The sequence below is a fragment of the Glandiceps talaboti genome, chromosome 21 (genome assembly GCF_964340395.1).
Source record: "Glandiceps talaboti chromosome 21, keGlaTala1.1, whole genome shotgun sequence".
Lineage (NCBI taxonomy): Eukaryota > Metazoa > Hemichordata > Enteropneusta > Spengelidae > Glandiceps > Glandiceps talaboti.
Window position 1 is genome coordinate 16943041 of NC_135569.1, and position 26216 is coordinate 16969256.

At 34.9% G+C, this 26216-nt stretch overlaps 1 protein-coding gene across 1 annotated transcript in view; it reads right to left on the bottom strand.

Moving 5' to 3' along the window:
• The window catches only part of LOC144451643 (uncharacterized), a 39025-nt gene extending 16634 nt beyond the window's left edge, over window positions 1-22391 (bottom strand). The window contains exon 1 of the mRNA XM_078142537.1: window positions 22175-22391. Within this exon, the coding sequence (XP_077998663.1) occupies window positions 22175-22210 (36 nt within the window). The 5' untranslated portion in view covers window positions 22211-22391. The remainder of the gene's footprint in view (window positions 1-22174) is intronic.
• Between the last annotated feature and the right edge of the window lie 3825 nt (window positions 22392-26216).

Consider the following 26216-nt stretch of genomic DNA (forward strand, 5'->3'; position numbering starts at 1 on the left):
AAAAAATCATAAAAAATTGAAAATGGCACAGATCAACTTGGCATGAACAAATCTGAATAGCCTCCCCCCAGGGAACATGCACACCAAATATCGAAGAATTCCGACTGTCACTTCCGGAGTAGATAGTAAAAATATAAAAGTTTGACGGACACCTATGATTCACTCTACTCTCTATACCTCAATACCCACCTATACCTAAAGCTACGCTTTCAGCTTTCGCTGACAGCGGAGCTAAAAATTGAAAATATGTGTACGCTCGTTATATGTCCAAGAGACTGATCGACCAAGGATTACTGTGGCGTACACCATCAGGCAAATTATCAAAACATTGACTTGTTTACGGTGCATAACTATCAGAAATATATTTATGTTAGTGCTAAAACTTTACACAAATGATTTTTGAAGTGATGTGGATGGCTATGCCATGTTTCGAACACGATGTGGATATTTTCACACACATAAAAATAACGACAAAATGGCCGTCGTGAATTTCAACACACAAGTAGCGGCAACAGGCAAATAACTTTTGACCGTAGTAACTGGTTCATATGATGTATCTGGTGCTGATATTTTAAACTACATTATGATTTTGTACGTGTTGTGTGAAAACGATGACAGAAAAAGGACTATGGACTCATAATTTTGGGTTTGATTTCCAGTGAGCACTTCGATATAATCACCGTTCATGGCTTTCTAACGGAGTTTTCAATGGGAATTTTTTTTTGGAAAAAAACGAAATGGTTTTCCTATGACATACATGTATGTAGTTCATCTTATTGAAAAATCTATTTTGGGTGTTTTTGGTTTTGTCTTTACTTTACAGAGGTCTAAGGCTCAATTAGTTTTGTTTATGAAACTAAAAAACAAATACAGACAAACAACAACAGAGGAATCGTAAGTCAGTATCAACAATAATGATTCTCTGCAGCAAGGATTAGTACATGTTTTCCTATGGGTGAAACAGTCACAATTGTACAAAACATATTAATTCTTGTTGCAGAGAGCATCATTTTTGATGATCAGCTTTGTGGTTACTGTTGTTGATGTTTGTCAGTATTTGTTTATCTATTCGTTATTAGTTTGTTTTTGTAAACATACCTAACTAGGCCAGAGCCTATAGTGACATGTGTCTAATTTGTACTGCCACATCATATTTTTTATATGTACTTTTACAGCATCGAATTATGTTGGATGTCCTGCCAATATTGGTGTTGCAGCTAGTGATTACCCACCTGGATATCCACGATATTGTGTCCATATGCCTGACGTGCAGGTCCCTAAATGATATTGTTTGCAACCTTGATGTGTGGGAGAACGTGGTGATAACTATGACCAACTAACAAAAGTTTATGCCGATGTCATATTTAAACACTGTGCTTTCATTAAAACGCTGTACTTCATGTATGAGCATCGACTGTTACGAAATGATGTGTTCCCATTAACAATAGAACAGTCTTACCTTGGAAAATGTGCCTCCTTACATGTACTAAGCCTGAGTAAGAATTACACTATCAGTACTCTTTCTTTCTTACAACACTTACCTCTTCTACAGAAACTAGACATCAGCAAGTGCTTAAATATTCAATCAGCAGATATTACAAAGTTTATACCAGAAAGTAAAAATCTCACGATTTTGAATATTTCGGAGTGTGTTGTAGAGTATAAGACATACTTACAGTTGTTCAGAAAACCCCAAACCTTGCTCAAGTTGATGCAAGCTACAGTTGTGAAATAACCTTGGAAGGTGCTACTAAATTATTGAAACATCATTTGGATCATTTGAACTTTCATCCAGATAAGTGGAACAATCAACATAAATGGCACACATTTTTAAAAACCGAAATAGAAACGTCTTTCGGTATAAATGTTGTTGAAGCCACAAGAACTGACCCAGCTTTTTATAAAGTGACATATGAAAACTTCAATATGTATGTTGACACATTTCTACTATCAGTATGATAAGATTAAAACTTAGAAGCCTTGATAGAAACACAGAAGTCAGAACTATTTCTTCGGAAAACACAGTTTTATCATCAGCAGCAAACAGGATGAGGTCATATAGAGCAAGAATGAAAAAAGACACTGAAAAGTGGGAAAAACATAAAAGCTTAGAAGCTTTAAGAAAATATGAAGCAAGACAAAAAAGAACTGAAAAACAAAAAGAGAGAGATAGAGAGGCTGCTAGAATAAGACAAAGGAGATACTAGGAAAGAAAGAAAGCCAAAGCTTCAGAAGCTAACCAACATGACAAGGGTGAAGCGAACAAACAAAGAAAAATCCTTACTAGACACAAACAACAGGAAATGCGCAAATATTGGCGAGAAATGAAGAAGAAACAACGCGACTCATTAACTGCTCAGAAAAGAAGACGACAGAAAGAAAAAGATAGAGAAAGAAAGAGACTTAAAAGAAACAAAGTGAAGGAGAAGAAAAATGAGATGACATCTACAACACAAAGGCATGTATTGATAGAGAGGTCTGAACAGATGGAAAATGGTGATCACATAGATGGTGGATACAAGTCACCAGAAGCTGTGAGGAAAACTGTGTACCGAGCTCAAAAAAATCTCCCACAAAACCCACACAAATATGCTGAAGTTGTGAAAGGTTTGATGACTAGGGTGTCACCTAAAAAAACAACAGCCCTTCTTGCTCATGGTATTGATAGCAATGTTGAACTTTTGTCAAAGACAATGAGAACCATTAAAAAGTCACTGGCTGAACTGAAGTCAAAGCGAGCAGACAGGGATAGGCACTCAAGGAAATAGATTGTACGTTCATTACTGGTATCCAGAAAATACAGGAAAATGCGTGCACAGGCAGCCATGTTAGGTCTTAACCATGAATTCATCAGAAGGTGTGACAAATCAATCCCTGGACTTGCAGAATTTAGCAATGCTAAACAGTTAAGGAAAACAAGATCAGATAAAACAGCACATGTCTCCAAAAGTGTGGTAAATTTCTACCAACGACCAGATGTTTCTCGAGAGCTCCCTACTATGAGAACTGTATCTAAAAAAAAAATGGAAACCAGGAGAGTAATGGAGATGACAACTGATAGAGCGTATGAAGTGTGGAGAGAAGAAAATGAGCAGGTTAAACTTAGTAAAGCTACCTTCAAAAACTTCGACCCAAGAATGTCAAACCTATACAAAAACATATGTTGAACCAGTGTTTGTGTGAGAAATGTACAAATGTTATGTTAAAGCTAAACACACTTAATTCTGCAGCAGATAGATACAAATATAGTGAGATAAATATGATCTGATAAATGCAACCCTTTGCAAAAAAGAGAACCATCAACATTTACTAAGATGTATAAATCGGCAGTGTTTGTGTGGTGTACACCAACTAAGGAAAAGACTCGAAGTTTTTTCACAAGAGCATGGCACAGAAGAGGTGACGTGGATGGTATGGGAAAGTAAGAAATTGTCTGTAATGATGAATGATGTATCTAAGACATCCTCTCGAAAAGTGATAGTCAGAAAAAATGGCCCACTGAACATGCTAGTAGATGGACTAATTAATGACACACAACTGCTTGCAAAACACCTATTTGTTGCTAACTGGCAACAACAAAGTTATACAAAGATAAGTAAATCTGTTCCACTTCCAGACAACACGGTTGTGATGGTTCTCGACTTTGCACAAAACTATGCCTGCATTAACCAAGATGAAATACAGTCAGCACATATTGGACCAACACACAGGCAACAGTTCACCCAATAGTAGCTGTCTACAACTGCTCCAATTGTACAAATAATCACACCATTCAAGAAGCTATGGTATTTATATCTGATGATCTAACTCATGACAGTCATGCTGTTTTCCACTTTATCAAATTGGCAAACCTGCATCTTACAGAAAGAAGAAATGTCAATGTAGAGAGAGAAGTACAGTTTAGTGATGGGTGCTCATCACAGTACAAGTCCAAGGGACCCTTTTGTGACATTTCTTTCAGTGAAATGGACTTCGGATTTAAGATAGAGCGACATTACTTTGGTTCACAACATGGCAAGGGTCCCTGTGATGGTGTTGCAGGTACAGTCAAAAGTGCAGTCCGACAAGCAGTCATTTCACGTCAGGCAATAATCACAAATGCAAATGAGATGTTCCAGTATTGCCATAAATACCTCACAAGAGATGGTGTATGTGCAGCGTACAGACGCTCCTTCTTCTATGTACCTAAGGGCAGCATCAATCGAGAGCGGACAACAATTAAGATTGGTAACAAAATCTGTTCCAGGAACTCAAACACTCCATGCAGTTAAATGTGTGAGACCAGGTGTTGTTAGTGTCCAGAAATTAAGCTGTTTCTGTACAAGCTGTATGACAGGTATGTCAGGATGTTCAAATGCAGCTCATGTTGAGGATTGGACATCAGTGACACTAAAGACGAAGAGTCTGATCAGTGATGATACAACTAATAGTAATGATGATATGAATGGAAGAGATATGGTTACCAGTAATGGTGATGAGAGAAATGATATGGATACCAGTAATGATGAGAGAAGAGATATGGTTACCAGTAATGATGATGAGAGAAGAGATATGGTTACCAGTAATGATGATGACAGAAGAGATATAGTTACCAGTAATGATGATGAGAGAAGAGATATGGTTACCAGTGATGATGATGAGAGAATAGATATGGTAACCAGTAATGATGATGATGATGAGGGAAGAGATATGGTTACCAGTAATGATGATGATGAGAGAAGAGATATGGTTACCAGTAATGATGATGATGAGAGAAGAGATATGGTTACCAGTAATGATGATGATGAGAGAAGAGATATGGTTACCAGTAATGATGATGTGAGAAGAGATATGGTTACCAGTAATGATGATGTGAGAAGAGATATGGTTACCAGTAATGATGATGAGAAGAGATATGGTTACCAGTAATGATGATGCTAGAAGAGATATGGTTACCAGTAATGATGATGAGAGAAGAGATATGGTTACCAGTAATGATGATGAGAGAAGAGATATGGTTACCAGTAATGATGATGAGAGAAGAGATATGGTTACCAGTAATGATGATGTGAGAAGAGATATGAATACCAGTAATGATGATGATGAGAGAAGAGATATGGTTACCAGTAATGATGATGATGAGAGAAGAGATATGGTTGCCAGTAATGATGATGATGAGAGAAGAGATATGGTTACCAGTACTGATGATGAGAGAAGACATATGGTTACCAGTAATGATGATGATGAGGGAAGAGATATGGTTACCAGTAATGATGATGATGAGAGAAGAGATATGGTTACCAGTAATGATAATTATGAGAGAAGAGATATGGTTACCAGTAATGATGATGAGAGAAGAGATATGGTTACCAGTAATGATGATGATGAGAGAAGAGATATGGTTACCAGTAATGATGATGATAAGAGATGAGATATGGATACCAGTAATGATGATAAGAGAAGAGATATGGTTACCAGTAATGATGATGATGAGAGAAGAGATATGGATACCATAATGATGATGAGAGAAGACATATGGTTACTAGTAATGATGATAATGATGAGAGAAGAGATATGGTTACCAGTACTGATGATGAGAGAAGACATATGGTTACCAGTAATGATGATGATGAGGGAAGAGATATGGTTACCAGTAATGATGATGATGAGAGAAGAGATATGGTTACCAGTAATGATAATTATGAGAGAAGAGATATGGTTACCAGTAATGATGATGAGAGAAGAGATATGGTTACCAGTAATGATGACGATGAGAGAAGAGATATGGTTACCAGTAATGATGATGATAAGAGATGAGATATGGATACCAGTAATGATGATAAGAGAAGAGATATGGTTACCAGTAATGATGATGATGAGAGAAGAGATATGGATACCATAATGATGATGAGAGAAGACATATGGTTACTAGTAATGATGATAATGATGAGAGAAGAGATATGGATACCAGTAATGATGATGAGAGAAGAGACATGGTTACTAGTAATGATGATGATGAGAGAAGAGATATGGTTACCAGTAATGATGATGATAAGAGATGAGATATGGATACCAGTAATGATGATGATAAGAGAAGAGATATGGTTACCAGTAATGATGATGATGAGAGAAGAGATATGGTTACCAGTAATGATGATGATGAGAGAAGAGATATGGTTACCAGTAATGATGATGATAAGAGATGAGATATGGATACCAGTAATGATGATGATAAGAGAAGAGATATGGTTACCAGTAATGATGATGAGAGAAGAGATATGGTTACCAGTAATGATGATGATAAGAGAAGAGATATGGTTACCAGTAATGATGATGATAAGAGAAGAGATATGGATACCAGTAATGATGATGAGAGAAGAGACATGGTTACCAGTAATGATGATGATAAGAGATGAGATATGGATACCAGTAATGATGATGATAAGAGAAGAGATATGGTTACCAGTAATGATGATGATGATGAGAGAAGAGATATGGTTACCAGTAATGATGATGAGAGAAGAGATATGGTTACCAGTAATGATGATGATAAGAGATGAGATATGGATACCAGTAATGATGATGATAAGAGAAGAGATATGGTTACCAGTAATGATGATGAGAGAAGAGATATGGTTACCAGTAATGATGATGATAAGAGAAGAGATATGGTTACCAGTAATGATGATGATAAGAGAAGAGATATGGATACCAGTAATGATGATGAGAGAAGAGACATGGTTACCAGTAATGATGATGATGATGATGATGATGAGAAAAGAGATATGGTTACCAGTAATGATGATGATGAGAGAAGAGATATGGTTACCAGTAATGATGATGATGAGAGAAGAGATATGGTTACCAGTAATGATGATGATGAGAGAAGAGATATGGTTACCAGTAATGATGATGATGAGAGAAGAGATATTGTTACCAGTAATGATGATGAGAGAAGAGATATGGTTACCAGTAATGATGATGATGAGAGAAGAGATATGGTTACCAGTAATGATGATGATGAGAGAAGAGATATGGTTACTAGTAATGATGATGATAAGAGAAGAGATATGGTTACCAGTAATGATGATGAGAGAAGAGATATGGTTACCAGTAATGATGATGATAAGAGAAGAGATATGGTTACCAGTAATGATGATGATAAGAGAAGAGATATGGATACCAGTAATGATGATGAGAGAAGAGACATGGTTACCAGTAATGATGATGATAAGAGATGAGATATGGATACCAGTAATGATGATGATAAGAGAAGAGATATGGTTACCAGTAATGATGATGATGATGAGAGAAGAGATATGGTTACCAGTAATGATGATGAGAGAAGAGATATGGTTACCAGTAATGATGATGATAAGAGATGAGATATGGATACCAGTAATGATGATGATAAGAGAAGAGATATGGTTACCAGTAATGATGATGAGAGAAGAGATATGGTTACCAGTAATGATGATGATAAGAGAAGAGATATGGTTACCAGTAATGATGATGATAAGAGAAGAGATATGGATACCAGTAATGATGATGAGAGAAGAGACATGGTTACCAGTAATGATGATGATGATGATGATGATGATGATGAGAAAAGAGATATGGTTACCAGTAATGATGATGATGAGAGAAGAGATATGGTTACCAGTAATGATGATGATGAGAGAAGAGATATGGTTACCAGTAATGATGATGATGAGAGAAGAGATATGGTTACCAGTAATGATGATGATGAGAGAAGAGATATTGTTACCAGTAATGATGATGAGAGAAGAGATATGGTTACCAGTAATGATGATGATGAGAGAAGAGATATGGTTACCAGTAATGATGATGATGAGAGAAGAGATATGGTTACTAGTAATGATGATGAAGGAAGAGATATGGTTACCAGTAATGATGATGAGAGAAGAGATATGGTTACTAGTAATGATGATGAGAAAAGAGATATTGTTACCAGTAATGATGATGAGAGAAGAGATATGGTTACCAGTAATGATGATGATGATGAGAGAAGAGATATGGTTACCAGTAATGATGATGAAGGAAGAGATATGGCTACCAGTAATGATGATGAGAGAAGGGATATGGTTACTAGTAATGATGATGAGAAAAGAGATATGGTTACCAGTAATGATGATGAGAGAAGAGATATGGTTACTAGTAATGATGATGATGAGAGAAGAGATATGGTTACCAGTAATGATGATGAGAGAAGAGATATGGTTACCAGTAATGATGATGATGAGAGAAGAGATATGGTTACCAGTAATGATGATGAAGGAAGAGATATGGTTACCAGTAATGATGATGAGAGAAGAGATATGGTTACTAGTAATGATGATGAGAAAAGAGATATGGTTACCAGTAATGATGATGAGAGAAGAGATATGGTTACCAGTAATGATGATGATGATGAGAGAAGAGATATGGTTACCAGTAATGATGATGATGAGAGAAGAGATATGGTTACTAGTAATGATGATGATGATGAGAAAAGAGATATGGTTACCAGTAATGATGATGATGAGAAAAGAGATATGGTTACCAGTAATGATGATGAGATAAGAGATATGGTTACTAGTAATGATGATGATGATGAGAGAAGAGATATGGTTACTAGTAATGATGATGTGAGAAGAGATATGGTTACCAGTAATGATGATGAGAGAAGAGATATGGTTACTAGTGATGATGATGAGAGAAGAGATATGGTTACCAGTAATGATGATGAGGGAAGAGATATGGTTACCAGTAATGATGATGATGAGAGAAGAGATTTGGTTACCAGTAATGATGATGATGAGAGAAGAGATTTGGTTACCAGTAATGATGATGATGAGAGAAGAGATATGGTTACTAGTAATGATGATGTGAGAAGAGATATGGTTACCAGTAATGATGATGATGAGAGAAGAGATATGGTTACTAGTAATGATGATGTGAGAAGAGATACAGTTACTGGTAATGATGATGATCAAATCTGTCCTGAGACCAGTGGTGAAACTAGACAGACCAGTAATGATAGGTAAATCTCTATCAATTTTGATTATGATCCTAATTTGCAAACAGTAAATGAAGGCAAATGTAATTTGAAGTCATTCAATAGATTGTCACATATATATTTATACCAGAAAAGAAGATCCAAACATACATATGAATTAATTTTCATAATTATTAATTTTATCAGATTATTCTTCCAGCAAGTGTTCACAATTTTCGTAAACTAACGGAATTTGGATGTCATTGATTTCAGAGCAAGTCAGTGTTCAAATGTCAAAAGAGGAGCATTTGTAGCTGTCAAGTTACAAACGTCATTCAGATGTCAAACAGTGTACATTGCTCAGGTAGGTGAATCTATCGAAAGTATAATTGTAGGTAAGTGTATGAGTAGAGATGTAAAGATGCAATCTGTAAGTCCAATATTGAGGAGATCAAAAGTTCTCTTAAAGTCTAAATTCTTACGACAACAATGCATAAATGTGACGACAAGACAATTTAATTGCTGATGTAAAATGATTGTGATGCAGATTAACAATCTTAATTTTTTTTTTTCACATCTAGGTGCAAGCTGTTAGTGCTGACAATGTTATTCAACTGAAGTACTTAAACTTAAAGCAACCAGGCGTTTATATATGGCCAGAAAAGGATGACGTGTCATGGGAACCGTTCCAAGCAGTTTTATTTGTTGTAAATACTCCAAGTCTGCGACCTGGAAGACAATTACAGTTTTCGCTATCTTCAGGAGATTTGCAGTCATTGTCTTGTCTTGCTGGAAAAAACAAATACAAACTTCGTTGATTCTTTTATGCCAAGTGCAATCTTTACTTGTATAAACTTACCATTGATGTTTGAACTTTGTTATTCCAGAAACCTAGTGACAATCTTTACTTGAATAAACTTAACTTTGATGTTTGAACTTTGACATCCATGATCAATAAAATTATAGAAATCTAATGACAATCTTTACTTGAATAAACTTACAGGTGATGTTTGAACTTTGACATCCATGATCAATAAAATTATAGAAATCTAATGACAATCTTTACTTGAATAAACTTACAGTTGATGTTTGAACTTTGACATCCATGATCAATAAAATTATAGAAATCTAATGACAATCTTTACTTGAATAAACTTACAGTTGATGTTTGAACTTTGACATCCATGATCAGTAAAATTATAGAAATCTAATGGCAATCTTTACTTGAATAAACTTACAGTTGATGTTTGAACTTTGACATCCATGATCAATAAAATTATAGAAATCTAATGACAATCTTTACTTGAATAAACTTACAGTTGATGTTTGAACTTTGACATCCATGATCAGTAAAATTATAGAAATCTAATGACAATCTTTACTTGAATAAACTTAACTTTGATGTTTGAACTTTGACATCCATGATCAATAAAATTATAGAAATCTAATGACAATCTTTACTTGAATAAACTTACAGTTGATGTTTGAACTTTGACATCCATGATCAGTAAAATTATAGAAATCTAATGACAATCTTTACTTGAATAAACTTACCTTTGATGATTGAACTTTGACATCCATGATCAATTCTTTACTTGAATAAACTTACAATTGATGCTCATTCATGTAATTGTTAGTGTCAATTAGTTTAAAGTGATAAAAAATTTTAATAAAATTTCAATATAACATAAGGCATGCTTATTTGTATTGCTTTCTTTCCAGAGGTTGAACTATAAATGATAGATTTTGCGTCATATTCCATTGTATTTATTTTGTCATCCTTCCAAAAACTTTTTTATTTGTTTACATTTCAAAAAAGAAGTCATAGACTTGGTTATCTTGAAAAATTTTAATGTCTGCAAACTTATTCCTGAGACTTCATGCTCCTTTCATTGTTGTTCTTGTACTAAGAAAACACAAAATGAATACCCAGGAAATTATTTTCATGAAAGTACTGGCCTCAGGGGTGATGTCAGTGGTTTGTCCGTCCTTCTAACATCCGTTACACCCACCAAGACATGAGATTATATCCATATGATTGCATTATGATGATTAATTTAGCAGTCATAGTGAAGTAGCTCTTGAAAGCCATGACAAAACCTTTATTTTGAAATTCAAATATCATTCTTTCCAGCTGTTGTTACTGCCCACTCTCATTCTTTCAATTTCACATTTTCTGATAATCAAACATTAAGAGGCTTGTGATTATTCTGATATTATCAAATTCAACAAATACCTGAATAAAGTTCTAGCTGTAGGTCACAGCACCTTTTTCTAGCTAAAATTCTGTCAGTTGAGCAGTTTATTTGTCCAAATTTTGAGTTTTTGTATGTGAAAAGTCTGTCAATATAACGTCCGTTACGGGCACATAAGATACGGTATTTAACAAAGATAAATGCTACATGTTATCTTGCCAGTATGTTTTCAGGATACACCATGCTATGTAGTTTATTGACATCTAACTTGTTTCTTTTAGAAAGTGGACTGAATTTTCAAGGTCAATGTCCCACTTTTGGCACTCTTTAGCATATTCTGACTCATATATAAAAGTTACAGGTCACAGAGTTCAAGTCTTCTGGCGGCAGGAACTTGGCAGATATGCTATAAAATTGCTAATATTTATGAATAAAATGACTGAAATCTTGTTGAGGTATCGATAGTAAAACTATATAAAATTCGAAGTTCGTTTAGGGTGATGTTGATCTTTCCGACGTCGCTACTTGTATGCAAGTTAGAAATAAAATGATATTCTGCGGAGATCAAGCATTCATAGACGTTGTATACTATTGATTAGTGGTAACCGTGGTGATAAATCGAAATTATATCAAAAATACTTTGCCGAAATAGATAATTTATACTAAAAACATGGCGGCCATAACATTGAACGTCATTTGACACATAGGTATATGTCAAAGGTTGCGACATGACGATGTGGTTACAGTTACACGGTGCAACTCATGAAGCAACTCAAGAAGCAACTTGCGACTCTTCACAGAAAAACCGACATGTCGGTTTCCTTGCAACACACCTAGCGATGTCACAAGACCGTGCAACGAAGCGAGTACATGATGCAATTCGTCGCATGCAATGAATTGTGTGGTGCGTTGCTCTTCGAGTTGCATCGTGTAACAGGGCCTTCAGTAATAACAAAAATTGTAAGGTTCTGATTATGCTCAATTTTAAATAGGTAGGGTATTTTACTTTATTAAATTTTTTTTTCCATGCGTGAGTGTCTAGTTCAGTTTCAATTGTTTTCCAAATGGTCTCTGTGTTGTTTATTTCTTCCTATCAAATGTACATGTACTGCAGCCATTACAGATTGGAAAGACAGTTTTATTTTTGTATTTTTAAGTTGATGTCAGTTTTCACATCCACTATTTCTAATGTCATAATGAGACTTCAAAATTTGTGCAATTTTTATAATTTTTTTATCAAATAAAAAAATATTTTAAGGTCAGCAGTAACAAACCATATGGGGTTAGGTAACTGGAACAAACCAATTTTTTTTGTAGACCTTAGTATGGAAAGGTGTATTATTTTATGAATTGAAATTATTAAACTATTGGCCAAAATATTAATATTTATGGTAGGTGTATATATATATATTATATATAGATCTCCATAGATCTGCCCTGACAAAACTAAGGATAAGTTCACACAAACTAAAAATAGAAACAGGTAGACACAATAAACAAGACATAGCCAGCAGAACATGCCCCATGTGCCAAACCAATGAAATTGAAGATGAGCAACACTTTATCTTAAAATGTAAAATGTTCATGGATGAAAGGAAATCAATATTAGCACACTCTAAAATATGGCCCCCAGATTTGTCAGACACAGAAAAATTCCTTAATATAATGAACAGTAAAAATGAGAATATAATTAAAGAAGTGGCTAAATACACATACACATGCTTCAAACTTAGAGAGCGGTACACTGTCAGCTGCCTCGAAAAAATAAATACATAAATATTTTAAACATGAGTCGTTTTTGACACCTGCTAAGGTGTATTTTCTTTGTTTTTCTCTGTATTGTTATTGTAAGGTTATTTTCCTTCTTTATTGTAAATAGGTCTGATGTCCAGATTTGGATAAAGAAACAATAAAGAATTATTATTATTATTATTATTATTATTATTATTATTATTATATATATATATATATATATATATATATATATATATATATATATATATATATATATATATATATATATATATATATATTTTTAAAAAAACATATGTTATGCAATGAAAAAAATAATTGCAATATCTTAATTTTAATTGTAAAGCATGTAAAGTTAGTCTGTAAGGTACGCCGTGACGGGGCGCCCTCAACCATCGGCCAACCCCTAACTGTAAAAAAAGTGTGAGAGGAGGCTGGTGAGGGCGAAACGTCACGACGTATCTTACAGTCTAATGTAAAGTATACAAAAGAAAGTAAATTAAACACAAATTAAAGTATCTCACATTCTGACTGGTCAAGAATACTTGCATTAGTTTAGGGTCTACAGCAATAATTCGGTGTAGAATAACACTTTATATTATTTTAAGGGGGGAGGGGTGTTAGGTAATTTCAGTTGTCATCCTAAAAAAAAATTTTAAACTTTTTTTGACAACATTAATGTAATAGATATGTTTGCTTTTACCCCTAAATACAAATATATCTTTTTAAAAATTGAGAAATGGAAGAATTTTAACATTGTAAATGAATGGCACTAAAATAAAGTGTCAGAAGCAAGCAATATTTCCTACATACTTTAATAACTGGAATTAAAACATCTCCAAAATTGGCCAATAATTGAATTGAGTTAAAAGGGGATGTGGGGTCTGAGGCCTACATATAAAAAATTCAGTTTTGCTACACTGATCTCGCCGCTAAACAAGGTATATTATAAAGTTGAAAATGGAACATGAAGGCCAGCACGTACTAGATTTCCAAGATTTCTATCACCGGCCTTCTGTATAACTAGACATTTGAAAAAAAAATGCACTCATAAAGTTATAAAATTATAATACATGTAACATATTGAACTTTGAAAAAAAAACAGTGGCAGTACACAGTCGATCACTCTGAATCCAGTGTAAAATCCGATGTGTATGAAAGCGGTTAAATGATTTATTTACCTCTATTTCCATCGTTTTGTGTCATTTGTTCACCACATCGGTTATTAATCATTAAATATACACTAGATCAAAGGAATGAACTTCTTTCAGGTTGGAAAACAAATTTTCTCAGGCAGGTGTTGAGCTATTTTGATACTAAGCGCACGTAAAGGATAGTGGACAAACTTTGTACTTAAAATAAGCTATAAAACTTGGGTGAAAATGAAGAACTTACATTTATAAATAAATACGTTGGATAATCATGAACAGCACCCATCCTGTCACTTCTGGTTAGGTTAGGAACAATTCCAAACAAAATTTATGTTATATAATTTTTTATTTGGCTGAGAGTCATAAAGTTCATGTTCCTTCTTCATCATGTGACATCTCTAATTTTAATTATGCATGCATAAAGTGTTCCACCTAATAGCAAGTGTGGGTGAACAGTTTTGTCTGACGTTGGCAAATCTGAATTAACAGTTTATAGTTAAACCAAGAAAACTAATAGGTTTGGCTCTGATAATGTTTATCACATTCTTCATTCTGGACACATTTATGCTAGTCTAGTTCCTATACAGTATCGTTACGATTTATACGTTTACTCACAGTATAAATAGTATTAATAGGGTGTTCAGTCACGTGACTTTGGGCATACAAACAGCGCACTACAGTGCGTAAACTGACACATCCACAAAAGTAAAAGTGCTTTAAAATTCAAATTAAACAGCAAACTTCTCAAAATCTAAGCTTCTATGATTTTTTAGTTATCTATAGTGCCATTTATACCGTTATTAGTCTTAGTTTGGAATGAAAACGCATCCGAAGCGACCGTAAATGACTGGAGGTAACGACCGCTGCGGTCAACCGTGACCTTTCCCACTGTGACCCCTACTTGAATATATTACTTCCCAAGGTCATAATCTGGTTCGAAAGGAAAACTGCACTATGTGATTGGTTGAAATCTCATGACGACATCAGATTATGAATATTCATCATGAGGGCTTCATTGTGACACCTGAGGCACGACTGTGGCTGGGTTCTTGCTCATACTACAGCAAAATATCGCCGTAAGTACATGTAGCCTGTTTTTGCTCAAAAACTCAGAATTTATAGTATTTTACAACTTGACTAGCCTTGGGTATGAACAATGAAGTTGTTTTCAATGAATTTCTGGTGAGGAATTGACCGGAAATGTTGTATCATACTACGGAATGGAAAAGTTTCACGAGGGTGGACGGTTAGATGTTTACATCCGGGTACTTTTCTGTTTTTTTAAATAGTCGAAATGACACTTCCGGGTCGAGAAATATGCTATTCTTTTGTGAAAATGAGTTGAAAATAAGTGCTATATACAATTTTTAAGATTGTTAGAAAAGTTGTGAACTCATTGCTTTGCTAGAATGATAAATTGCCATATACATTCATTGTTTTGTGTGAGTTATGCATGGAGTCTGATGACTGCGTGAGACTAGTACGTGATCAGTGATGTCTACGAATGTGTTCAACGGTGTTTTTGACTAAAGTTTATAACAGCCAACGTTTATTCATGTCACTGGTGATATTTTTAAAGATCATGTCTAATTATTATATTGTCTTGTTTTAATTTTAGATGGCTTGTACGAGTAGTAGTAGTAGTGGTGGTAGCACCATGTTCATGTGTGGTGAAGTGTATGACTTCTATGGAGCCCATAAAGGGTACTCCCAGAAACAGTTAATAAAAACATTTGGAGAAAAATACCAAGTGCCTGAACCTACAAACCCCAAGTCACTGTACAATTAAATAAAAACTGTCTACAAAAAAGGGACAAAATAAAGAGAAATAAAGGTAATGCAGACTTTCTCAACAACTAATTCATACTACCAACTTCTCAAACTAACAGCGAACGATCAATAGCAACAGCTAAAACAGAGATGGAAAGAAACCTGAAAGTAGTGGTTATACAGCAAAAGAAAATTAACAACTCTCTGAAAAGAAAGTTACATGAAACAAGGAAATCAGAAGAGGAGTTACAAATAGACTGTGACATTTTACAGAACGCTCTTACAGCTATTCCAACAAAATGAAACATCTCTTCGACACGCAAGAGACAAGTAGAGGAAAACAACGACTAACCCTCACTTCGTAAGCCATAGTAATGTGGTATAACAATGGCACACTTAAGTGGCTTAACAATCTTGACACAGAAACAAAAAACAAACACTTAAATAGTGCAAGGAAGAACTCAAGTGAAATCAGAGCTAAATTCAAACTGAGACAGGCCAAAATTAAAGAACAGAGACTGAATAACTTGCGGAAAAAACAAGAAGAAAAGGCAGGTAAAGAGATAAAGGCAAAAAATAGTTTAGTTAAATTAACCAATGAAATATCTAGTCTTGGTGGGGTGTGGACAAATGTGGATGAGGCTATTCAAAGGGTGCCTGTTTCAGAGAGGAAATCTGCACTTATAAAACAATTACAATACCATAAAACTATTCTCAAGTCAAAAGGACCCAAACAGTACTTCCATGCGTCGCACAAAAATCATCACTTCAGTATTGAAGAAAAGGTTAACCACTTAAAGTACATATTAACAACAAATGAAATATCATTACCAGAAGATGAATCACAAGTTCAAACACCACTGCATAGAAACGTAGAGCAAACTATAGTAATACTCAATCAAGAAAAGGAAAAGCTCTTTGAAAGATTAAGTGAACAAAGACATAAACTTGAAGTTACACGTCAAAAACAATTTCTACCCTCTTTTACCACTTGTCCCAAATCTCTTGTTGGTAAGGAAGTCAAACATAAGTTAGTATATGACAACAAAGTAAAGTGGTTCGATGGAATAGTGACAAAGTTGTTGAGAGACAGTGGCGAAAAAAGCACATTTGAAATTCAGTATAAGGGGAGGATTGTATTTATTCGTTTCCATTGTTGGTCGATTTAAAAAAGGGGGACTTGTTGATAGCTTAAAGCAGTGTTGCAGTCAAGCCTTGTTTTTGTGTCATATGAGTTGACAGATACTGTGAACCGGAAAATTATTGCGCAGTCTTATTTTCGCGCTTTGGGAGATCACGGTGATTACGCGCAGTTTAATTTTCGCGCAAGGCCGTCAGTGGATTTTTTGTGTGAACATAAACAATACGTTGAGCTGAGAACAATGAAATTTGACACTGATTGATGGGCAGTATTGCTCTGTCGGCATCCGTCAGTTGCAGTGCTCTATTGTTTCCAACTGCGAAGATACTGTGACACGTTGACTTGTGACAAATGTAGGTGTCAATTTGTTCAATTATGTACTAAACAAGTTACCAGATCACACAATACGAAAGTCGGGTAGCTCACAGCCTCAAAGCAGGAGCCGTCAATACACATGCGTCAATATGGTACAGTCACACGTTTGGTGAAACACTAATCAAATCACGTCAGTGTCTCTGTTTTGCGTCTTTTTGGAATGAAGTTCAAAAGGTCACGTTGGTTACATTTTGATACTCAGTATCCGAAGTCACAGAGAATGATCCGATTGCTACACGTTACTTACAATACTGTATATGATTCTTGTATCAATAAAATGGCATGAACAACCATGCAAACAAAAATACAACTATGGAATATAGAGCGTTGCGGTTGCTTGCATGAAGTGAGCTTCAAGCAGAGACAATTTAGGTAAAGACAACAAGATAAGTGACACAAAACAATATCTGTCATGTTCTAAAATAAACTCCCACGGTGTTCTAGGACTGTTCATGCTGTCAACGTGACTTCCTTTTATTGCTGATAACATTAGATAAGATTGTACAAGACGCACCATAGCACATACCATTTCTCCGTAGGGTTGGTCTTTGAATTTTGAAATGTTACATCTTAATGTTGGTGAAATGAAACCGAGTGGTGTGTATTTTTGATTATGGAATGTTTAGTCTATTACAAAATAATTGGCAAGAAATAGCATTTATTACTTAGATACACGTACATTAGTGTTATCAATGCCGACACAACACACAGCCAAAATGGAATGAGCGATGGGAAGAGAGATACTGTTAACTTACGTATACTGACAGGAAACTAAGGCCCGTACACCACACACGTGTTTGTACAGTCACATAATGTGTCGACCAGAATTGAAGTCATCTTTTTGCAAATCAGAGGTAGCAAAGATGTCGGAATTACATGTACCAAGCGAGGACAACAGTATATGATTTGGTATAGCATGTTTACAGAAGGCATTGTTTACCCTTGCATGCCGATGGGAAAGCCAAAGTCAATTATCTACATGTCGAGGTCAACGAAAACATCGATGCGTGCCTCATCAAAACAAACAACGGTTCTACAAAACGGAAGCGAGGGTCTTATCAGCAGTACTCCTCTGAGATTCTATGCAAAATTGGAAATAAAGATTCATAATTCTTTGTAAAACTTCGTTGCAAATACTTTATTGGGTGTTGTCTGAAAACTCGTGTGTCAGTGTGTTTGCGTGTACCGTGTGTGGTTGTATACGGAGTGATTGTAACAAAAAAGAAAGAAGTTAAATACTTGCCGCATGGGGGCGCACACAAGTACATCCGCGCAGTTTTAATTTCGCGGTCACGGTCGAGCGCGAAATTGCGCGAAATTAAAAATGCGCGAATAATTTTCCGGTTCACAGTATTATATTATACCAGTATATTGATGGTGTAATCAGGCTATCTGATTGGTCGAGATGTAAAAATGACTGTCATGTGACTGTGGTATATTGGTGATATACCACAGTGACATACCACAGTCAAAGAAAATGTCATTTAAAAATGTTTTATGCAAAATTTTCAATATACTGGTACATTGAATAATATAATAGCAATAAAACACCCCCAGGATGGTATATCACTCGATTTTGACCAGTTCAACTCCATATACGCACTCGTGCATATGTCGTGAACTGGTCAAAATATCATGGTATACCATAGCTGAGGGTGTTTTATTGCTTAAATATACATTGTATCTTGTGCAAATACTGTGATGGGTACCCATGAAATAAACAGCTAAATAATTTGAATGAGTGTATGTATCGATGTCTGTTTCTATTCATTTGAGTGTGCATAGTGGTCAGCCGTGGTTGACACAGGCATTTGAAGCACGAAGTCATGTGACCATCCCCAAATATAGGTCAAAAGGTGATAAGTCAGTTTCCATAGCAACTGATGAACCAAGAAATGTGAAAGTATATACAAGCATTTAATATACAAATGATTATTCCATATTCAGCAGCAAAGTCCAAAACAATTTTAGAAAGTGTTTATATCATATAAATATCTAGGCTTCCATTATTGTACATTATATGAGTAAATATTGAATTTCGGTTTCCATGGCAACAGTGAAATATAATTCAAAATTCCTCTGTCTACTTAAATCATTTTGTTTGTCAGAAATAGGATGAGGAGAAATGATCACCCTGCAAATAATGACATTTAACTCGGTACAGCATCAGTCCAAAAAAAAAAAATCATTTTTATTGTTTCCATGGTAACAGGAAAATTAATAAGATAGTATCTACAGTAAATTTTAAACAAACAGGTTCATCCTTTGTTCTTGTGCAGTGTATGTAGTGTGTGATTCTTTGAAGGAAAGTGATATATCATGCGAATTATTTACCAAAACACTGATTTTTTAACGAAAACGGGGTTACCATGGCAACAAGTATGCAAATTATCAAAATTAAAATATTGCCACGGAGTATAATAAAAACCGTACCTTTGGTGAAAATTTTGTGTGAATTGAATGATTACTTTTCAAGATATCCCATTTTATTCAGTTCTTTGTCCACTTGACTGGTGCCATTGTATGGGGGCCCGTTCTGGTCACAATTATGTAAAATGTGCTAGAATTAATTTAATGTAGTCTAGAATTAATTTTTATAATGACTGCAATTAATATTATGCACTCCTTGAATTAATTAAATGTGTTTTCAATTAATTTCATGTCGATTAGAATCAATTTTTATATTAACTGCAATTAATATTATGTATTCCTTGAATTAATTAAATGTGTTTTGATTAATTTTATGCACTGTAATTAATTTCATGTATTCCTTGAATTAATTAAATGTGTTTCCGATTAATTTTATATACTGGTCTTAATTTTATGTAGTCTAGAATTAATTTTATGTATTTTATGTATGAACTGTTATTCCTATCCTAAATGGTTTTATTCTTGTCTATGGCGGTCCTAATACAGAACAATGACGTTATTATAGGGATTGGCGATATTCTTATAAAATCGGTAGCGATGTCATACCCCCATCATACATTATTACAACACTGTATCTGTTTATTTGCTAGTTTATTTAATTATTTTATTTGTCCCTATACTTGTCGTTCGTTTGCTTGTTCATTTGTCATTTATTAAATAGTTTATTTATTTATGTTTTTTTTTTTTTTTTTTTGTTTTGTTTTGTTTTGTTTTGTTTTGTTTTGTTTGTCACACGGTTCCTGGGTCCCCTGTGCTTGTATCGATGTTACGGCTGTAGCAAATTAATAAGTATCCAGTATCCAAGCTACAGCAACCAGAATTTTCCTTAATTCTATCTCAGCTGATAGCATGTTGCTCAAATATTAAGTCAAAGATTGATGTAAACTTAGCAGTGCTACTTGTATAATATGGGAAGGTAGTCCTGTTGGATTATCATCCACATCTGCGGCCCAAAATGAACCACTGTTTTCAATGCCTACGCTACACGCACGACCGGTCGTACAACCAGATTTCGGTCGTGGATGTTAGTTATATATGCATAGGGCGACAGTAATAAATACCCGGATGTTCGTTTGACCTCGGACACTAAATTTATTCTAGATCGTCTGTCGATCCTAAATTCACGGGAGACAGAAAAACTCAAACAACTGAGCAGAAATTGGCAGAATCCTCCTTGATTCCTTTCTCGAATGACAACCCGCGCACCTGCTGAGCACCACCGACTGCGGGCCGCCATTTTGAATAAGAAATCTTGTGCAAAGGATTGTACGGGCAAAATTAATTCGACACATACACAAAATCAATTCGTGACATACACAAAATTAATTCGTGACATACACAAAATTAATTCGTGACATACACAAAATTAATTTGGGACATACACAAAATTAATTCAGCACATACAAAAAATTAATTCAGGACAAATAAAAATAATTCGGCACATACATATAAAAATAATTCGGCACATGCATAAAATTAATTCAGGACAAATAAAAATAATTTGGCACATACATAAAAATAATTCAGCACATACATAAAATTAATTTGGGGCATACATAAATTAATTCTAGACTACATGAATTTAATTCAAGGAATACATAAAATTAATTCAAGACTACATAAAATTAAGACCGGTACATAAAATTAATCAAAACACATTTTAAGTAATTCAAGGAATACATAATATTAATTACAGCAGTAGTTTTATTATTACTACATAATTGTGACCAGAACGGGCCCCCATACCACTGTATTACCTATTGTTTTCATTAAGTACTACACAATAGGTAATCCCAAATTTACATTATATTTTTAATCTTTGAAATTCAATAACTCGAGAACGGATGGACAAAATTTGATGGGGTAAGCACTGTTGTGCTTGGAATTTAGTTTTCTTTAGAATAATTCATAGAAAAATGTGGTGAAATGAATTCATAAATTTCACCAGAACACCCTACTAATAGTAATACTATAGCTTATGACAGAGATACTCAGGTTTCCCCAGCACTAACACTGTAACACTGGCCCCATTTTAATAATTAATCCCCAAAACTCCTAGAAAACATCTAGAACACGTAACGCTTACGATTATAATAATTATTATCCACTGTCTAACAGTCTAACGTTATACGTAGGTCAGATGACCAACAACTACGCGAAACCATGAAAATGAACGAGAGGGCCGCCATTTTGAAAAACCGTCTACCAAGCAATACGGTCTATTATCATGAAAAATATCGTCGCGCTCTCTGAATATCGACAAAAATAGTTTAAATGTGCATGATTACAATTGTTCCTACTATTATAAAGAATCATTTTATTGCTCATCGGCGTAATCTTTAAAAAATAACTGAAAAATTCAGCACGATTTTCGGCAACTTACCGTTGCGTTAAGCCTTCCGACGTTCCGTTCATCCATATACACACTAAGAAATGGATATGGAACTTGTAAGTCAGTCCGTATAAATAGATGTAAAATCCGACGTTTCGAATAAAACTTCTTTTTCAAGGTATCATCGGCGAGCTACAGACATGTTAAGTAAACACCTGAACACATCTGAATGTATACACAATGATGGCTTATACACGCTGATGGCTTCCAAAACTTTTTCAGTATCCCAAGCTTTCATGTCAGACTATCTGATTGGTTTTAAACTGACTTCCTGACGCGCGCCGTCCAATCAAATCAAGGGTTAATAAACGGTTTGTTGAAGAGAGTAGCGAAACAAACTCGCCGTTGGGGGCGGAAAACGCTACCCATGCTTCACTAGCACACACTATAGTAAGAATCTCTTAGTTGTCTGTGACTAGCACTGCGCGAAATAATGCGGGAAAGAACCTGCGGAGTAAACTTTAACGTTCTCTGTATCCTACTGCAAGCACAAGAGAACTTAAACGACAACATGTATTTAACAAAAAGTTATATTTCTCTAGCTTTTACTGAATATTTGGTATATTGATGTTTGACTTTAAAAGAATCATGCGTTTGAAAATCACAAAAAACAATATTGACTGCTCTAGTCAATTTTTGATAGTTTGCGCGCCATTTTTTGTAAATGCAAACTGGTCAAGAAATTACTTTTTTTCCGAAGTTAAGCAAAAAATAAAACAATTGGTACTTTACTAACGGAAATTATGGCCTATAAAATATCCATTTTGTTCAATTTCACCCACAACTTTGAAGGCCTCTGGCCTCCCGGATCCCTAGCTAGCACTGTAGCAGACTGGTCCAAGTGAAATGCTCTCCGTATTCCTCTCGATAACAGGCTTCAATTCTGTGATTATGTTGTGAAGCCATATATTGTCACAGATGACATTCATATTTTCAGTAAACTTAATATTTTAACAACATCGCATGTCCTAGTTTGACTGAAAGGTCAATAGACTGTCTCAAGGATATCGGATTCAGACCACACAGGATTCCAAGCATACTCGAATACATGAGACGACAGTCTGCATTTCATAAATATCTAGGATTCATAGTGATCATTCATCAATGTTTTGAGAATACTTTTAGGGCATGATCACGCCCAGAAAAGCTCTATATGGATTGCATTAATTATTTGGCCATTGGCCATGCGTTATGTAAATTTAGACTTTAAGGACGTCACAATAAAGTACACTTGGGACAGGCACTTCAGTTCAGTTCTTGGTAAGAGGACTTGGCTTCGCGGGAAGTCAATGAACGAGGCACTATGCTGGGTGCTTGCCTTAGTTTCCAGTATAGATCTAAACACAACGGTGTATAGTCTGAGCTAATTTCCTCTAAGTTCAAGTGTGATCCTGGTACGTACATACAGGAGTTGAGTCGGATATGAGATATGAGAGTGATTCGAGTGTTATTACTTGGTCTGTCAGCTGTGTGCGAAGACCAGAAAGTAATAATATCTATGTTTACAAACATTTTTACATCGAACGCCATTCGTCAAAAATTGTATGATCTGGAACATCAAGTGGATTCTGACGTAATTGGAGTGGTAAATGACTTATCTGCAATACTGGAAGAGGCGGGTTAAAATGCAAACATGTTTATACCTCATAAATCAAACAACCAAATTCTTAAAGGGTATAAATACACTGGTAATACACAAAATAGTATTGAAACCCCAAAATGGGCAGAGTATTTCTATCTCTTCCTTCTTAAATGTTGATGTGGAGAAAGAGGATGATTTTAACTTCAAACATTTGAACTCACTTTCCGTTTGTAACGCCTGACGTCATCAAGGTGAAATAGAGACAGTTCTTCTCTGACAATGTCAACGTAGATGAATAGGTAATTATATTTGTTTGTTTGTATTTTTAAATTAAATTTGATCTGTATTCATTTGTGGACAATGAACAATAAAGCTAATAGTCATGCTATGAGGAAGATCATGACATGCACACTACCATCATGCATTATTGGATTAGCGCATTCTACAATGTTTCGCCGCTGGTGGCGTGATCACTGAGCTTTTGTGTAGGCAGGTCTCGTTGCTCAGGTTTTTGCAGTTTGTGTATATTTTTATTTATCTATTTATTTATTTATTTATTTATTTATTTATTTATTTTTGGGGGTTGCTATAAATGAAAGAAACTCCCCAAAACATTCTGTATTTTTTATAAATGAGGAAAGAAAAGCGACACGTGTAGGAATTGAACCCACGTCCCCTGAACACTAGTGCTCTAACCAGCTAACATGACAACTGGTAGATACCGTGAATTGTTCCTGATGTGTGCTTTATTTCCTCGAGGCGGTAGTGAGAAGCCAACTCATTATTAAGCTTTACCTTTGAACCTAAGGATCTCAAATAGATTAACAGGTATCCCTGTCTAAAGGTGGTCAACTTAGGAATGGGTTATTAAAGCAATGAGGATCATAGAATAAAGCTAAGGCTTTTAAAAATAATGTTTGGGTTAAATAATATAAATAATTATTTATTTGTTTATTTGAGTTTAACACAGTTCCTGGGCTTCTTGTGACCTGAATCACCACTACCTTATAAAAACCCATGAAGTAATTCTAAAATCAAACACATTTGCAAATCTCTATAAAGTATTCTGATAACTACAGATCTAGACAATTGAGTCAATTAAGCAAAATTAATTAATTTGTTATCATTTCTGATATGATACATCAGTTTTATTTGGTGAGTAATTTTCAGGCGCCAATTTTGGAAAATTAACTTTGCCCTCGACTTTTTCGTTCGATCTGTGTATGATTTTGAATAGAATGTGTACTTTAAAAAAAAAACACAAAAAAACCCACAAATGTGTTCTTTAAGGGGAGAACCATTTGATTTATCGTTATCTACAGAAGACCCAACACACCTTTTAATGAATTCATTGACAGTTTAGAAGCATGCCTTGATCAGGTGTCAGTGAACGGGCGTGATTGTATTCTCCTTGGCGATATGAATATTGACACATCTTTAGATAGCCCACCCGTTACTCATTACAATTCTCTCCTGAATACATACAATATGACACAATTAATTAACACCCCTACCAGAGTTACTAACACCTCACACACGGTAATAGATCACCTGGTGACAAATATTACTGACCACTTTATTGAGTCCGGTACAATTGAAACAGACATTTCAGACCACTATCTAATTTTCGGCATTATTAAAAGTCTGCATCACGTTTTTGAAAACGTTACCAAAACACACACCTACGATTTCAGGAATTACAACAAAGAGGCCTTTTTAGCTGACCTAAGCAATGTATCCTGGCAACCAGTCCACATGTGCGAAGACCCGTCTGAAGCATACAATATTTTTAATGATTTATTTCATACTGTTATCAGAAGACATCTTCGAATAAAAACATTTACAAGAACACAAAAGTCAATTAAAAGACCCTGGATCACAAAGGGCTTATTTGCATCCATACATACAAAACATAAACTTTTCTCGAAAATGAAAAATCACCCAAGGAATAACCAAATTAAAAATAAGTATACTAGGTACAGGAATACATTGACGAAGCTCCTTAGGTTGGCTAAGAAAAACTACTACACCAATAAAATTTCAAATGCCTCTGGCAACACCAACAAAACTTGGCTTATTATTAAAGAGATGTTGAACAAAACACATACCAAATGTACTCCCGATAAATTAACTACAAACAACCCTGGAAACACATGCTTAACAGATACAAGAGATATTGCTCAAGAATTCAATAATTATTTCACTAGTATTGGGCCCAATCTTGCTCAAAAGATTACAAGCAACAAAGACTTTAGACAATACCTGGATGGGAATTACCTCAACTCCTTTTTCTTTCACCCCGTGTCTGAAGAAGACGTCCTGGGAGAAATATTCAAGCTTGATCCCCGCAAAGCTACCGGTCAGGACACAATTAATCCCCTCTTAGTTATACACGCTGCTCACATTATTGCATGCCCTCTCACACATATAATTAACTGTTCTCTCAACAAT